The sequence below is a fragment of the Vicugna pacos genome, chromosome 1, assembly GCF_048564905.1.
Source record: "Vicugna pacos chromosome 1, VicPac4, whole genome shotgun sequence".
Lineage (NCBI taxonomy): Eukaryota > Metazoa > Chordata > Mammalia > Artiodactyla > Camelidae > Vicugna > Vicugna pacos.
The window spans coordinates 16,482,559-16,500,310 of NC_132987.1; the positions used below are offsets into that span (position 1 = coordinate 16,482,559).

Here is a 17,752-nt window from a genome sequence, read left to right on the forward strand (position 1 = left end):
TTTTGTTAATCAGTTGACAATTATGAAGAGAAGAAACAGACAGGGCATATTTTTAAACATAAATTACATTATTATTTATACTTAGGTCTGTTTGTGTTCAACTGATTCATTTGCCAGTTGTTGAGCCAATCACTTACATTAGTATTTTCTGCAGCTTTATGATATAGTCTACTAATTGGTAGAGATTTTTTTCAGAATTTTTTTGGCCATTTGTTCTTCTCAATCACTTTAGCAATTTCAAAACCAGTCCCTAAGATTTAGATTGGTGTTGCATTACATACATAAATAAATTTTAGAAGATTTTTAAAGGAAATATAAATAAACAATAAATATGTAGAAAAAACTACTAACTTCTAATCAAAAAAACACAAAATTCTGTGGATTAAAAATGCCACCATTTAAAAATAATTTTTTTAATTGAAATATAGTTGATCTACAATGTCATGTTTCAGGTGTACAGCACAGATGATGCAGTTTTTCTTTTTCAGACTATATTCCATCATAGGTTATTATAAAATATTGGATATAATTCCTTGTGCTATACAGTAAATCCTTGTTGCTTACCTACTTTATGTAGAGTAGTTTGTACCTGTTAGTCCCATACTCCTAATTTGTCCCTTCCCTATTTCTCTCTCCTCTTTGATAACCATAAATTTGTTTTCCAGGTCTGTGAGTCTGTTTCTGTTTTGTCTATAGATTCATTTGTATAATTTAAAAAATCCTATTGAAATATAGTTGATTTATAATATTTACAATATTGTATATTATAGGTGATTTACAATATTAAATATTATACTTTATTGAAATATAGCTTCAGGTATACAGCAGACTGATTCAGTGTTTTTACAGATTATTCTCCATTAAAATTTATTACAAGATAATGGCTATAATTCCCTGTGCTATATAAGATATCCCTCTTGCTTATCTAGTTTATACATAAAGTAGTTTGTATATCTTAAATCCATACCTCTACTTTGCCCCTTCCCCTCTTCCCATTTTGGTAAGCTACTAATTTGTTTTCTATATCTGTGAGTCTGTTTTGCATATACATTCATTTGTATTATTTTTTAGATTCCGCATATAAGTGATATCATACAGTATTTGTCTTTCTTTGACTTATTTTACTAAGCATAATATTCTCTAGACCCATCCATGTTGCTGCAAATGTCAGGAGTTCATTCTTTTTTGTAGCTGAGTAATATTCCATCCTGTATATATATATATATATATATATATACCACACCTTCTTTATCCATTTGTCTGTTGATGGGCATTTGGGCTGCTTCCATATCTTGGCTATTATAAATTCCTGCTATGGATACTATTATATATAAACAACAAGGTTCTACTGTATAGCACAGGGAACTATAGTCAATATCTTGTAATAACCTATAATAAAAAAGAATATGAAAAGGAATATATATGTATATATAACTGCAACATCATGCTGTACACCAGAAATTAACACACTGTAAACCAACTATATACTTCAATAATAAAAAAAAAATTGCTGCTATGGACAATGTAGGGCATGTATCTTTTCAAATTAGTGTTTTTCTTTTTTCCAGATACATACCCAGGAGTAGGATCATATAGTAGTTCCATTTTTAGTCTTCTGAGGAACTTCCATACTATTTCTTCACAGTGGCTGAACCAATTTACATTCCCACCAATAACATACAAGGGTTCCCTTTTCTCTGCATTCTCTCCAACACTTATTACTTGCAGACTTTTTGAAGACAGCTATTACGACAGGCATGAGGTTATTAATGTATTTATCAACTATTTACTAAATGCTGAATATATGGATTTTACTGTGGAAGGTGGTACAGCAGATACAGAAAGTGCTTGCCATAGGTCCTGATATCCAAAACCATTTAATCTTGGTGGTTCCTGGGAAGAGGGTGGTGGGGACAGGGAGGGGCTCAACCTATCATTAAGTGTGTAACTAGTATCTGGTATGAGGGAAGTCTGTGCATTAAACTTGATTGGAAGAGGCTGTACATACTTTAAGGAACACTAAGGGAGTTTGCCTCACATCGAACAGATGCTTTCCAAGTAATAGTTAACTCTGACCACCTGTTTTCCAGTAAGCCATCAGCAGGAGCTGACAATGGAAAACTCAAGAGAAAAATGCTACTTGCTTATGATGTCAGACTTTAAGTTTGGATTCTGTAAACCAGTGATTCAAGATGTTTATATTTCATGAACCAGAAAATCTAAAAATGTAATTCGAGAGATAAGCAAAAAGTTGCCAAAAATTTAATAGTTTTAAAAAAAAAGAACAGAAAATGAGAAAGAGATACTTATTACTTGCCTTTTTCTCTTTTGCATGTCAAATAATTTGTGGAACTGTTCTGAACTGCTATGCTTCCTTGTATAGTCACATTACTCCCTTACTACAAGGAATAATGGTGTCAAAAGAAATCAACTAAGAATGTCCAAATGAGTTATTTTTATCAACCTCAACATTTTATTCTAAGCAGCATTTTCTTAGATAAATTCTCTAACACACATTTTAAAAGAACACGGTTAATTTGTAGTAAGGGACATTATATTATGCTTGGCAAGGTCTTTCTTGGCTCAAAACATGACCTCACAGAAGTCTTCTCCTTACAACTTTCTCCAGTCTTAATCCAAATTTTAACATGATGTACTCTAGAATTCTGTACAATATCTACAAATACAAAATATAGTATCTACAGAATCAAAACCACTTGAAGCCTCACTAAAAGGTGAGCTTTGAATTTTATCATAAACCAAGCATAACTAAAATATTTTGTACCACAATACACTGACATAAATCAGCCTCATTTGATTCTCCCAAGAAGCCTAACAAGCAGGATTATCAACTACTGATAAGGAAACTACAGGCGGAAAATGTTTAGTGACTTTTCCAGTTAAATAATGACCACTTTCCTTGTCTTCTAATAGTTCAGTATTTTCCCCACTATTGAATAATGGGGGTCAAGTTTAGGTTGCAAAGCTAAAAATACCTGTAAAGCATGCATTTAATTTCCAATTTTAAGCCAAATTTATTTTGAAATCTGAAGCCAGTAAGTCTCTTAAGATGACTATGTAATCTGTATCATGTACAACCATTTAAAACACAAAGTTATACTGTTTTCTTCTTGTTCTGTAAAATAACTACACAGTATTTGGTTTCCTTCTCTTAACTCTTTATTCCACTGATTCTCCTTCCCACCTATTTCCTCCGAAAACATCTAGAACTGTAAAATTCCTCTACACATTCAACCAGTTCACAAAATCTGTCTCTACCTCCTTGGCCCAAACTGAAACTTGGCTCTTCTCCCCATGGCCTCAGAATGCTACAGCACTTCCTTTTCTGTGCTTTATGGTAACTGCTGTCTCCTAGCTACCATCATATTCAAGCCGCTTTGTTTTTATCAACATTCTAAACCTTTAAGACCCTTGCCAGGTGGCTTACCTTTGTATTTCCACTCCTCCTCTTTGTGATACATTAATTAGCCTCTAGAGTCACCCCTCTCTCCACCCCTAGTCATTCAACCTTTGTTTCCTGGTTCATAGTCTTCCTCTCTACCCTAATCAAGCCATCCTGAGCCATTTCAACAATGTTAATGAAAGTACATCTAATATCTTAAGATTCACAGTATTTACTTCTCTTCGTCTGAAAAATCATCAATATTTTTACTTCAGACTTTCAATTCACAATCAAGACATCTAGGAACTACTCCATCTTTGAAATCACTGTATTTCCATACTACCTGGTATGATCTCTGTCCATTTAGCACATAATGTCTGATACCCACATCATGCCTTTTGAACCTCATCAAGATCTTTAGCCCTCCAACTTCTTTATCTTGAATCATTTCTTTACCTATTCCTGGGGTGTCATTACAATTTATCACACAAACTAGAACACTTACAGAGTGAAAGAGGGTGCTAAGAATTATTATGCTAGAAAAAAATCTATCCTAAATCCTGTATCATTTCAGTCTCTTACCAGTACTGTCAACTGCCTTGTGTTGAGGTTGGTTCAAACACTAATAGAAGGTTATTCTGGAATTTCTGCTCAAGTAGCAAAAAGTGAAGTTAAAGTTATCCTAGTTATTTTTTTACCTTCCATTTTATTTTGGAATTGATTGGTTCCTTGTGTGATTTATAAAAAAACTATGTATCAAAAACATTTTATAAATCAAATAGTTCTCAGAAGATGTTTTAAATAGCATCTTAAAAAAAAGTCCTGCCAGTGTTTAATATAACTGAAGAATAATCTGCTAGTGTATGCAGTGTAGGGGAAAAGTATGAAATAGCTGGCTGTGAATAACCAGGAAGGGATAGCATAGAAGACAAATCAAAGATGTATGAGTGGATATGATGACATGGATTATCATAACAGGTAACTGTAGTGAAAATACACCTGTCTCGATGTTAAAGGGTGAGTTGTCATAAAGTTGGCAACAACTCTTTCAAAATATTGAATATTTGTCTCTAATGTGTCTTCTGAAATCAAGATACCTAAACTATGAAATACTGGTATTTCATAAACAAAGTTAGGCTATCGATATTATAGGTAAATGATTTATCATTTTGCAGAATAACCCTCTCTAGTCCTGTTAATACACCCTTCTTAGTTAAAATATAGGATCTTAGTGAAAATATAGATTAATATTTGTCAGATCTATTTAAAATGAACAGGAAGAAAACACCTAAGCACAATCAAGTTTAATGTCACAAGATGACAGAGCTCACAAAGAGAAACTAGAGAAAAACATACTAAGGTAAGTATCTCTAAGTGATGGGTGAAAGCTGGAGTTTTAATAGGGGATATGGAGTTTTTAACTTTCTGAAGATGTGTGTTCACATAGTCCCAGGATTCCTGCAGCCAGTTAGGAAACATTCATATTGGGGCCCAATGATGCTGCAAACAGCACCACATTTATAAACACATTCTAAGACTGTGCTTGTCAGATTAGTCTTTGTCTTGTTTCAAGCAACTCAGAACCCTCAAAGGACTACAACTACTGAAAAGGAGTTCCTGGCACAAATCACAATGTACATTTTTGTTCCTTCCAATGAACAGTAAATCACATTTCTAATATTTGGTTACAAAGCTACAGGAGGAAAATAAAACAGTTCTATGAAGTCATACTGCTACAAATTTAGTCCTCGATGCCATTAACAATCCTTTTAAATACTGCAGATGAGTTTTCTCTCTGCACTTATTTCTTTAAAATCAATTCCAAAATTTTATCACTCTCCTCATCTATGTTCATGCTTATCAAAAATTCCAGCTTTGACTCCAGGTTAAGAAATCCTGTACTAGGTCAAAGGTCCTCATCAGGAGGAAACAAATCTCTTTTGTCTTCCTGTTTCAAAACCTTAGAACCAAAGCCTAGGAAATATAAAAGAATTACATCAACATATATATAATTTTCTTTAGTAGTCTGGAAACAAATCCTGAAAAATAATTTTTGACGGGTTCTGTTTTATACATGATTAAAGTTAGTGTATAGAGTAAGAAACTGCACAAGCACACTCTCCAAATTTACTAAGGTGGACAAAAGAAGAAATCCTAAAAAAATCTCATTTATACCTCAATATATCTTTATTTATATGATGTTGCCTGTATTTCAGTTCCTACTTAAGGTATTTTGACCAGAAGTATTAAAATAAGCTAGGTCCCCTCTTTTAAAATAAAGCTAGTATAAAGCACCACATTTCATACATTTAAATATCTATGAACAATTTATAAACACATGGAAGTATTTGTACATAAAGGCTAATTTTCCTTAACATAACTTCATAAAATAAGCTCACTATATACATATATAATCTTTTATATATATATTTGACTATCATCACCACAAATACAGCAACAATCTTATCTTTATTTATCTAATAGACCCTAGGTCATCTATATAAAATGTGATATACCTGCAGATAATGCCTTTGGAAGATTAGGGGATATCATAAAGAAGATTAATAATATCTGAAACAATTGGAAATAATATCCTAAGTTAAAGCCACAAGCTTGACATCAGCAAGCACACAAAAAAGAATAACAACAATGTGTTTAATAAAGCTAGACACATGAAAAGCAGTAGGTACCTTTGGATATAATTGAATAGAGGTTGTGAGAATTCCTAGAGTTCCTAACTTTCCTTAGGACTTCAATTCTAAATACCTTATAGACAGTTAGTGCTCTTATCCTAGCACCAATCAACAGGTTTTATCATCTATTGTTTCAAAGAAATAAAATAAAAATATTTACTGCATACTTTCCCTCTATAATTATCTAAAAGTAACTATAGTATAGCAATTATGTGTTCTCCCCTCCACAGTGTGTACCAAAGTGGGTAACAAGTACCCAACTACTGACTACATTCTGGCTCACCCTAGTACTGGTAAGTCCCCATCAATGGAATGTAAACAGAGGAGCCTAAAGCTTCTAAGAAGTAGGTACTGCTCCATCCTCTCTCTCTTTCTACTCACTGAATGCAAACATCATTGAGGCTCTAAGGTAAAGAGAAGCCAGAAAATGGAAGGAGCACAAATCCCTAAGTCATCACATGAAGGAAAGATGCCTAATACTAATTTTTATATTGGAAGATCACATAAATGAGAAATTAACATAAATGAAAGAATTAATGTCTGTCATGATATGCCACCAATATTTTAAGTTTATTTTTTACAGCATATATATTACTCTAAGTATGTAGCTGCTAGAATTGTTGAGCAGGTTAAAATATCTCCAGAGTTAATTTCACAGTTTCATTCTACCTATACAGAAAACTGAAAACTGACTCTTAAATATTAAGCAATCATTTGAGGGTTTTCAAATAGCTATGAAATGAAATAGAAGTTTCTGTCCTCTGCCCTAAAACATTTTGTATATTTTATATATTATTTTTCATTCTAGGAAAGTGGGGGATAGCAGAACTAAAAAAGCACTTTAAAAAATTAGCCTAGAGTTAACCACGTATGTTCTTAGGTTAAAGCAAGAGTTAAACAGACTCAGGGAAGATCAAAAACTTATCATTTTAATGTTAACATCTTTTCACATGAAAACATTAACATTGCTCAATAAATAGCAAGCACAAATATCTCTTAACTTATTTTTCTACTGGGTTGGTAATCAGTAGATAAATGTAAATATACATGTATCCTGGAGAAACAGTAAACAACTTAGTAATTAAAATACTATGTAACTAAACAAAAAACTAAGAGAAATGCTGTTTGTGTTCAGAACTTCTTACTCTTGTTCTCAAATAACCTAAGAGGTTTAAGGACTCAACTGATTATGAAATATTCTGGACCAGTTCCAAATGTCAGTTTAAGATATGCACAAGACAATGAGATACGACCATGGAGCTTAAACAATGAAGGAGTTTAAAAGTAACCCAGCTGAATCTCTAAAAGGGATCAACAATGACTATTGTATAAAAATACAATAAATTGTGCGGAAAACTATGGACTACAAAATCTGAAGATTTCTGAAGTTCAAACTAAGATACCGTGACTCTAAGATATGTGCCCTGGTCTCATAGTACCTTGACTGATGTAACTATTTCATTTATCCAATTAGTATTTTTAAAGTTCTGTTTACTTGAACTTCCTCTTATGTACAACCTCCCCCAGGATTAAAAAAAATAGAAAGTTAGCTTTTTTTTGCGGAGGGGACATAATTCTGACACAAGTTCAAATGCTCTTTTGCTTTTATGTCTTCTTCAAGTTTTATTAAATTTCATTTAATTTGCTATATTAATAAAGTCACAAAAATTACCAATGACAAAGTATACACAAACATTTTTATATAATAAAATATTACTAATATCAGCTATAATTGGGGTGAGCTGAAGAGTAAGCCCCAACAGTTTCTGGACAAAGTCTCTTCTCAAAAAAATTAAAATGTATTTAGGCAACTAAAGTAAGATTCCCTTTTAAGTAAGAAGCGTATGTGTTGGTGATATAACAGAGAGTGATATGACTATTATGCAAACCTGAATAAAGCCAGATTTTCTTCTAAGTATAAGTCCACAATAAACTAGTAGATAATTCGGATGAAGATGCTATTCTTTCCTTTTTAACACCTAGAGCTATTCCTCACTTAAAACTCATTTAAGCTATCAAACGGTATTCCATCACTTTTACATGATCATGGGATGTTATACTAACCTTTTATTTTAAACATAATCAAAGATAACATTCTTGTGTTTGCCTTTACTTTACAGAATGAAATTTCCTGTCCCTGGACCAAGAGGAAGAAGGAATATTAGAAATAGCTCTTCAAGAGAAGTTGGGACATAAAGCCAGAAAATGAGGTAGCCCTGAGACAAGAATTATTAGGATAAAGGGAGGAGGAAAAGGAGAGGATGGTGATGAGGAAATATCTGCCTCGGGTCAAGAATTAAATTTCACCCTGAAGCGGTCCTGAACATTGTCCTCTTATCCTCCTCACTATAGAGCTATGCTGAGTTGTGTATTCAATTCCCCTAGTCCTTGAGTACTACCTTCTTGTACTTCCCCAACTTTCTCCTGAAGATAATCACCAGGATTGCAATGCCAACAAAAACAGCCACCAGGACCACCAAAATGACAATACTGAAGCTAGCTGTCAAAGTTTCCCGGGGATGGGTTGATCCCCACGTAGGGATTACCAGCAGAGGACTTCCACAAAGTCTGAGATTGCTACCACCCTGGAAGAGTAATTCAACCCTACCCTCCTCTTAAAATAGGAAGAGCTAGCAATATCCATCTCATCAAGGGTCTTCTGAGAGATGATCTGTTGCTGCTGAATAGTTGGTGGGCTGCTTGTAGTACCAGCATGTACTTGGAATATAGCCAGCAGTGACCACAAAAGAGCCACTTCAGCTCAGCTTCCCAGTCTGTGTTTAAAAGCACAGGCATCCTGGCAATGATACTTTTGCAACAACAGTGTTGTGTTGAAGGCTCAGGTCCTCTTTTTCCAAATTATGGATGCCCATCAGGTTTACCCACCAGCACAATAACACCTGGTTGCACTGTTGGGCCTTCAAACACCATTTCTGTAATATTTAGGGCTGTGCAGGCAATCAACATCCACAAAGGTACACTTGCTAGGTTTTACCAGGCTTTCGCCACTCTTGTGGCCATTCATGCACGGCTTTACCTGCAGGAACTAAGAGGTCAAGAATGAAGCAGGTCACCTTAAGAGCCCAGCGCCTGGCACCAGCAGTGTTCCATCTACCTCCCCCATCCGTAAAACATCAACTTATTCATGGGACACGTAAAGTGTAATGTGGCTGGTCATCACCATTAGAAGTAACATTAGGCCCAGACTTCCCACAAGAGTCAAGATAGAGGAATGTGAAATAGATAGGAAAGAAAGATATTCATAGGGCTTGGAACAGGATCCAGTGTCTGCTGCCTAGGGGAGAGACTGCAATTGTGTTGCCCTGGCAGCTTCTTCCTTTTTAATATGTAAAATTCATTTTTGAAAAACATCAAAATGCATAGCTGCTGAAGTTATGATTATGTGTACTTTAATGATCATTAAAATATTAACAATTTCAATTATCTGACATCTACTTGCTGCCATGGAAGAGACAAGCTATCCAAAATCTTAACATATGAGAGAAACTATCTTGTTTCAAAAACTGTTATTTGCAGTTTTCCACTACACTTTCAGCTCAACTTAATCTAAATGTTTTTATGTTACATTTACATTTGCATTATAATGTGGTTAAAAGTCAGAATAAATGTTTAAACTTTTTTTTCATGATTTTAAATCCTGTACCTAATATCCTGCACTGTAGTGGTTGGCACATATTTCTTATATTACACTCATATATTGCTTCCATTCAAGTAGTTATACATTTGTTTAGTTCTGTAAGGTTTTAGTCTTCATCTTCATTGTAGTATTTCTTCCTTCAATATTTCCCAGCCATCTCTGTTATAAAGTTCGTTTCAGTCAACAGTATATTTGTTCTCCTCTCTAACGTCTCATTGCCATTTCTTTTATAATTACTCACACTTCTTAAGACATTCTTCATCCATTTTAATACTTCTTGAAACTTAAGCTTTTCAGTGACTATTCAGAAATTTAAAAATTATGATAAATACTTCCATCCATTTTAGTAGTGGCTCAGAAAAGCATACAATTCCCATATAATCACTATATAACTGTGAGTTCAAACACAAGAGGTGAGATTTTAATAAACTCACAGATGCTTCTACATCTTCCTTGGTGTTGTCATAGAGTAAAACTCGCCTACCTAAATCTTGTGGGAGAACTCCTCTGCATTTGATACCCTGAAACTTGGCATCAAACACATTTGTAAGTTAAGAACTAGAAGAAATCAAAGTCCTGTGAAATTTCATACATTTTAACATCAGAACAAAGTTTCCTCACTAAAAGAGAGAGAATGACTAATCACAGACTATCCCCTAAGAAATCTTTATCTTTCCCAATCACAACTTAAATGGACAAAATAAATTTTCCTTTCATAGTCACCTGTCATAAGCAGAGATGACCAAACTGTCATTAGGTATACTTCATTCATAGACTGACTCTAATTCCCTATTCACATAAGTTATTATTATCTGTACATTAAGGCCAGTTTTCTTAGCATTAATCAATAGTTTGCATGGTTTATTAATAGATCATTTGATGAGTATAGAGGATTTCCTTTCCCTTCTACAATTAAAGGGCCTACAAAGGGAAGGGTCAGGCAAGTTCAGTTCAAATTGTATTCCTTGTGCCTAACCTGAGTCTGAAACAAGAATTCTCAATGAATTTTTTGTTGAATCAATCAACTGTAGTCCAACTTTTTTAGATGACATCTGGGGATACAAAATGCAAATGTCAATGAATTACAGAAATTCATTTTAAATGCTTACTGATTCATAATTACTAAAGCAACAAATATCAGTTAGATTTAACAGTTTGAATGTTTCAAAATTTAACGTGTATTCAGGGTCATGCATCCAAAAATCACAATGTCCAAACTAAACTATTCCCATACTCATCCTCTAACACCTATACTCTTATAAATTCCTTTTCTATGACTATCACCAAGGTAAACAACTAGGAAATACTTTAGATTCTCTCCTCTTCCTCATCGTTCAGAAGCATTCTATAGCCTTAATATTTATATAATCTTTCACTTCCTCTTCACCCTCACTGACAATATAAATTCAAACTTTCATTACTTCCCAATTGGATCAGTTATTTAAAAAAAAAAAAAAGCTTCCTAATTGGTCTGATTCCTGCCTTACACACCCAAATCATCACCTAAACTGCTTCCAAAAAGGTTATTTCTAAAAATGCTAATATGATCAAGTCATTTTCTTTCTAAAATGCCATCAATTTCACAATGCTCAGAATCTAGCCTCTCTTAGCTCTGTTTTTCTTAGGACATCTTACATCCTCTGTAGTAGGGGTAGAAATTTCATTTTTGCATGTCCTATTTCCATTATAACAAGTACATTCTGCTACTGCCTAGCTAACTCCTACTCCTCCGTCAAGTCTCAGGTCAAGTTTTAGCTGTTCAGGCAAGCCTTCCATGATCCTGGCCTCTACACAGGCCTAAGTGAATTTTCAGTGTTTTCAACCCACTCTGTATATCTCTTGTATTAAAGTATTCCATAACACCTGTTTTCCCATGACACTAGACTCCATGAGGACAGAACTGTGATTTTATTTCTGTACATTCAGGAACAATCTAGCCCCTGATGACAGGAAGTGCATAACAAGTATCTATTAAGATAGTACAACTTACTCTTTCTGATAAGGAAAAAAGACTAAAAGACACAATGGTCATTAACAGTTGTAGAAATCAAGGGTTTCTGGAATGCTGGGTAAACAAAAGAAACCAGGTTCTTCAATACAAATCATATCAAACTGTTTACATTTCATCCCTCTCCAAAGCGGAAGGGATATATAGTCCAAACTTCACATACATGGACAACATAAGCCTTCCTTTTGAGAAGCATTTCAGAAACACCTATCCATTTTTATTTCAAATAATAAAGTAAACATATGAACAAGTAAACAAGTACAATATATAGTAGATAAGTAGTACAATAAATTATGTATCATTCTGTAGCTTGCTTTGTGCCTTAAAGTGCACTTCTAAAATTTATTCATAATGGTACCTAGAACTCTAGTGCACTCATTTAACTGCTATAGAAAAAATGTAAGTGTTTGAACATATCACATTTTATCAATTTTCCTATTCACAGACATTTTTAACTTCCTTTTTTTCTTTTTGCTATTATAAACAAAATAGCAATAAAAATTCCTGTATGTGCCTCCTTTTTAAAAAATACACAAAAATTTCTCTAGAGGTTGTTACATCTAGGAATTGAACTGCCTTTCTTCAAAATATCTCAGTTAAAAAAAGGTGGCTTCCACAGTATAGGCTCCCTTAAAATATTTACTAAATGAATGAAATATGGATAGGTTATTCAACTTTTTTTGATATTGTCAAATAGTTTTTCTCCAAAGGAGTTATGCAGGATTATACTCCCACTAGTTGCTATTCCACATCCTAACTGACTCTTACTATCTTCTAGTCATTTTTATGTTGCTCAATATGAAGAGTATGAGACAGAATTTTATTCTATTCCACTCAAAATTTTATCCATTTTTCCTTAGTATTTTCTAAAATAGGCTCTTTGTTTCCTATTACATGTTCTAATTGGCCATTATTGCTTTACAGAATGCTGATAAATGTTACTTTTTTTCTCTAGGAGTTTTGCTAAACATTTATTAGTTCTAATAGTCTAATTTATCCTAAAATTCCTACATAGATAATTGTATATTCTGCAAATGTGGATAATTTTGGTTTTTATCCTTTTCAATTGTTTGAGTTTTCATTTTTTTTTTAAATTTTATAGTGAGTATTGAAGAGTAGTCAGTACTCTACTGTTTGTTCCTGGGAATACATCTACATTTTCTAGTTAAAAATAGTGTGATGTGATCTTTAAGGTTTTTGGGTGATAACCTTTACCCTACTAATCTTTACCTTTCATAAAACGTGGATCCAAAAGAACTTAAGTGGAGAGTAATACCTTTCATAAAATGTGGATCCAAAAGAATTTAAGTTGAGAGTAATAGAATGAAAACAGCGACAGGGAAGAATAATGTTGATGAATGATATGGAATGTAGTGGGTGAAAAAGAAAAAACTTACACTAGTCACTAGCTTGTATCAAACATAGATGACTAGATTTTGTTCATATTAAATAAAAGGTAGAAAACTAGTTTTACATGAAAAAATAAAAGCAAAATATTGGAATGTAATTTTAAAATTTACTCCTTCATTGTTCTGCTTGTGTTTCCACCTAAAGGTGGAAAGCAATAAACAGATCTCAAAAATCAGTATTTCTGTAGCTTGCTAAAAATTTTTCTATTACCAGTGTAATAAAGAAACTGTCAAGCTTAATGGCTAAACATCACTTAACATAGTCTTAAATTATACTAATGTATCTTAAGGTTGTCTCTTGCTTTGGCTAACTGGGATTCAGTATTTCTTCTACCATTTAGCATCATTCCACTACTCTATCTCCCTCCCTTCCCAAACAAATTCCAAGATCCCTGGACACATCAACATGGTAGCATACATAAAATGCAGTAAACACTAAACTCCCTTAAGGAAATCAAAAGGAAATAAATGTAAAAGCTAGAAAGTATACCACTAATGAAAAGTTGCCTGCTTTTACTTCTAAAAACAAATGTTTCATAAATTACCTAAATTTTAAACTTAAATTGAAAATAAAAGTATTAAAAATGAACATATAAACAACAAATAAAGATTTAACATATTATCGATTATTACTAATCAAAAATGCAGATTAAAATAATGAGTTACTATTTTCACCTACGTTGTCCAATAATTATTAAATATAAAATATCCAGGGTGGGGGAGGGTGTAGCTCAAGTGGTAGAGTGCATGCTTAGCATACACAAGGTCCTGGGTTCAATCCCCAATACTTCCTCTAAATATAAGTAAATCTAACTACACCCCACAAAAATAAAATGAAATAAAAATTAAATCATTAAATTAAATATCCAATTGCTAGCTACACTTCTGGTAAAAGATAAACTACCACAACTTTTTGGAGAGTAAAATGGTACTTACGTACTATACAGTTAAGAAATACTTTTTAACCAAATAATTTTACCTCTAGTATTTTTAAATGGGAAAAAAAAAGTAGGGATATAAATACAAATAATGAATAAATTTTATAATAGTGAAAAAAATAAAAAGATGCACTAAAGGAATAGTAAAATAATTATGGTTTATCCTTATAATGAATTAGTAAGAAGCCAATAAAGATACTGTCTTGTAGAATATTTAATGATATTTGTTGAGTGAATGAGGAGAGAGAAGAGAGTCAGAAGGTTATAAAAGATCATATTAAGTCAAATTCTAAAAATTATATATTATTAAGGCAATAAAAATTCTTTAGGGCAGCTCCTATTATATGCAAGACATTTTACTCAGCACAATGTAATCTTAAATTTGTAATCTTAATCTTACTATTAAACAAAATGCCTTTCCTGACATTTTTTATAAAACAAGAAAAGAGAAACCTTTAAGTTGATACATTTCTTGATTATATAATGAACAGGAATACATAAAATATCAATATACACACTAACAATATCCACATGCTATTGACACTATTGCTTTATAAGCAAAATAAAAACACTCAAAATTTACCTGCATTGCACTCTTCCCCAGTTTCACCACTTCAAATAGTGTTACAGGCTCCCCTTCACCATTCTGTTGAGGGTGTCCATTAGCTCTTCCACGGCCTGTTCCTCTAACTCCAGCTTCAATTCTACTCTTCTCTCCTGGAGATTTTCGAGGTTTCTTATTTGTAGACTGAATAAAAAGATGAGCAAAAAATTAAGTTAAGCACAGGCATACTTTGTTTTATGCAGAATGATCTCAAATTATGTTTGATCCTATGGAAAGGTAGTTAGCACCGTTACAGATAAGAGACATATCCCAAAGGAAGCTTCACATTTTCAGAGATAAAAACAAAGTACAGCAAAGTACAAGTTAATTTATATAAGGCATGAAAATAGGGTTTAAAAAAAGGTTAAGTATTTTGTACAACAGCATCAATGGTGAACATTTTAACCATGCCACCAAACATACCTCCTTCTTGACATTTCCTTTTTCAGATCTTCCTTAATTCCTAGGAAACCATGTTCTATAAAACATTACTTGGAAATGCTATATATTCAACTTCTCCCTTTACTTGAGTGCTCAAATATTTCTTATCCAGTCATGTAACAAACATATATATTGAATATGTTCAGAACCAATCTAGGTACTAGAAATATGGCAATAAGCAAAACAAACAGTCCTGCCTTGATAGAATTAACAATCCATCCCATGCACCAATTTTTTTAAAAAGTCAACACTAGCTATCACCTTATCTAACTCTCAACTGAATAGTCATGATAGAATTGCTTGCAGTCACTGTTAATATTCCCATAAATTTAATTCATACATAAACTTATCAGGATTGCAGCTTCACCAAAAGCACCAATAAAATTAATACTGCTAAATGTTAACTGACTTTTTTTTGAAACTCTCTCAACAGGCCATGTTATTATTTCTTCCTTGCTTTTCAGGTATTGTTTCCCTCCCTGTATTTCTTAACTGTTAGTGTAAACTTAGGTCTCTCCTGAGCATCTTCTCAATCTTTATAGTTTCTCTTGAGTGGTTTACTTGACTCTCATAGTAGCCTATTACAGTTACCAATTTATTCTTCCTCATCTCCAAATACACTCTTATGTGCCTCACTTTGCGATGCTGGAGCTGGACTTGTATACATTTCTTTTTTGTCATCTGCTGCAGTGGTAGGCTTTGTAACTAGAGGGCACTGGAGGAATACTACAAAGCATAGGATGGAGGGGCGTCCCTCCTTGCTCACAGGACCTGCTCCCTTCATTCTCTATTCTTGTATTCCTCATAGTACTCTTTCATTTCTCTTAATAGTTAACAGCCTCACAACCATTTTTGTATGTGGGTTAATATATAACGAATTTACTGCTTATTTTGAAATAAGCTATTTTTAGAACAGTTAGACATACAAAAAAAATTAAGATAGTACAAGGAATTCCCACATATCTCACATCTAATGACCCCTGTAATTAACACCTTACTATTTGTAAGGTACGTTTGTTATAATTAATGAACCAATATCGATACATTAACAAAAGTCTATTATTTAATTCACATTTTCTTAGTTTTTGTCTAATGACCTTTTCTGTTCTAGGAGCCCATCCAGGATACTACACTATATTTAAATCATGCCAACCTAAGCAGCTCTTGGCTGCAAGTGTTTTTTATAATTTCCTGGTTTGGGGTGACCCTGACAATTTTGAGGAATTCTGTATAGGTATTGTGTATTGTACAGGAATTTCAGGTATTCTGTACAATGTTCTTCCAATGGGGTTTGTCTGATGTTTTACTCATGACTAGACTGGGATTACAGGTTGGGGAAGGAGGATGTGAGAGAGAAAGTGTCATTTCTACCACCTCATATCAAGGATATATACTAACAACATGATTTATCTCTCTTAATGTTGCCCTATTAATTAGCTGGCTGAGGTGGTATATGTCAGGTTTCTCCACTGTAAAGTTTTTTTTCCTCCTCCTTCTATACTGTACTCTTTGGAAGAAAGTCACTATGCGCATTCCACGTTTAAGGGGTGGAGAGTTATGCTCCACCTCCATGGAAGTCGAGTAGTTGTAGATACCATTTGAAATTCTTCAGTATGGGAGATTTGCCTCTTTTCACTCATTCATTCAATCACTTATACTAATGTGAACTCACTTGACATTTATTTTATACTTTGAATTATAATTCAACACTATTTAATTCTGTTGTTCAACTTGTTTCTGCTTCAGCAATTGGGAAATCTTTCAGTTGGCTCCTGTGTCCATTTGACATATTCTGACCATTGTGTTTTTTGTTTCTGTTTTTATTTTTATTTAGCACTTGGTTACTTTCTGGCAGCACAACATTCTTCAGCTCATATTGTATGTTCTCTTTTCCAGTTTTAAAACTAGGTAATACTCCAAAGAGCCCTGTTTCCTTTTATTAGGGAATTTTACTAGAGATGAAGTTTTGGGCACTCGGTGTTGCTCTTTGATATGCAGTGCCCTTGTTTCTAGGTCCTTAAGCAGACAAAACAAAGAAATATATATTCCATACTTATACACAGAACTATAAATACTTCAGTACGCAATGATCTGCTATCTATATTAAGCCAAACATAAATTGAAACTGGTGTCTCCAACTCTAATACACTACCACATGTATAAGAGTGGCTGTTCCCCTTATTTATCTATAAACTCCCACTCCAACAGAGAGAAATCTGGCTCTCATCAGTGTACCTGTATAGTAGTAGTTTAAGCCATACCCCATGAGGAACAACTTTATGAACTACATTATAGTTCTTATATACACTATGTACAGTTTCTTTGACTTTATTTTACAGACTCGTTTCCAAAGATACTTAAGTGAGTAACTTTCCCCCTACCCCCTTCAGTGCAATAGAGTTAGATTACTTAATTATACTTTACATTCCATCCTGGTATTTCCTCAACCTTCTAAATGATTTTTTTAAAATCTGTATTAATAGAACTCATTCTTTTTCTGAAAAGTTCAATGGGTTTTAACAAATGCATACTGTCATGTATGCACAATTATAGTATCATAAAGTTTCATCACCTTAAAAAAAAATTCCCATGCTTCAC

The 17,752-nt window shown here is 33.3% G+C and overlaps 1 protein-coding gene and 1 long non-coding RNA gene across 2 annotated transcripts in view; one reads left to right on the top strand and one right to left on the bottom strand.

Annotated features, from left to right (window-relative positions):
• The window catches only part of STAG1 (STAG1 cohesin complex component), a 335,040-nt gene that overhangs the window by 202,464 nt on the left and 114,824 nt on the right, over positions 1-17,752 (bottom strand). The window contains exon 4 of the mRNA XM_031678031.2: positions 14,693-14,857. Within this exon, the coding sequence (XP_031533891.1) occupies positions 14,693-14,857 (165 nt within the window). The remainder of the gene's footprint in view (positions 1-14,692; positions 14,858-17,752) is intronic.
• Positions 3,463-9,736, top strand: LOC140686931 (uncharacterized). Its single transcript, XR_012061067.1, has 4 exons — positions 3,463-3,749; positions 4,662-4,763; positions 6,327-6,389; positions 8,217-9,736. It is a non-coding gene; the product is annotated as an uncharacterized lncRNA (long non-coding RNA).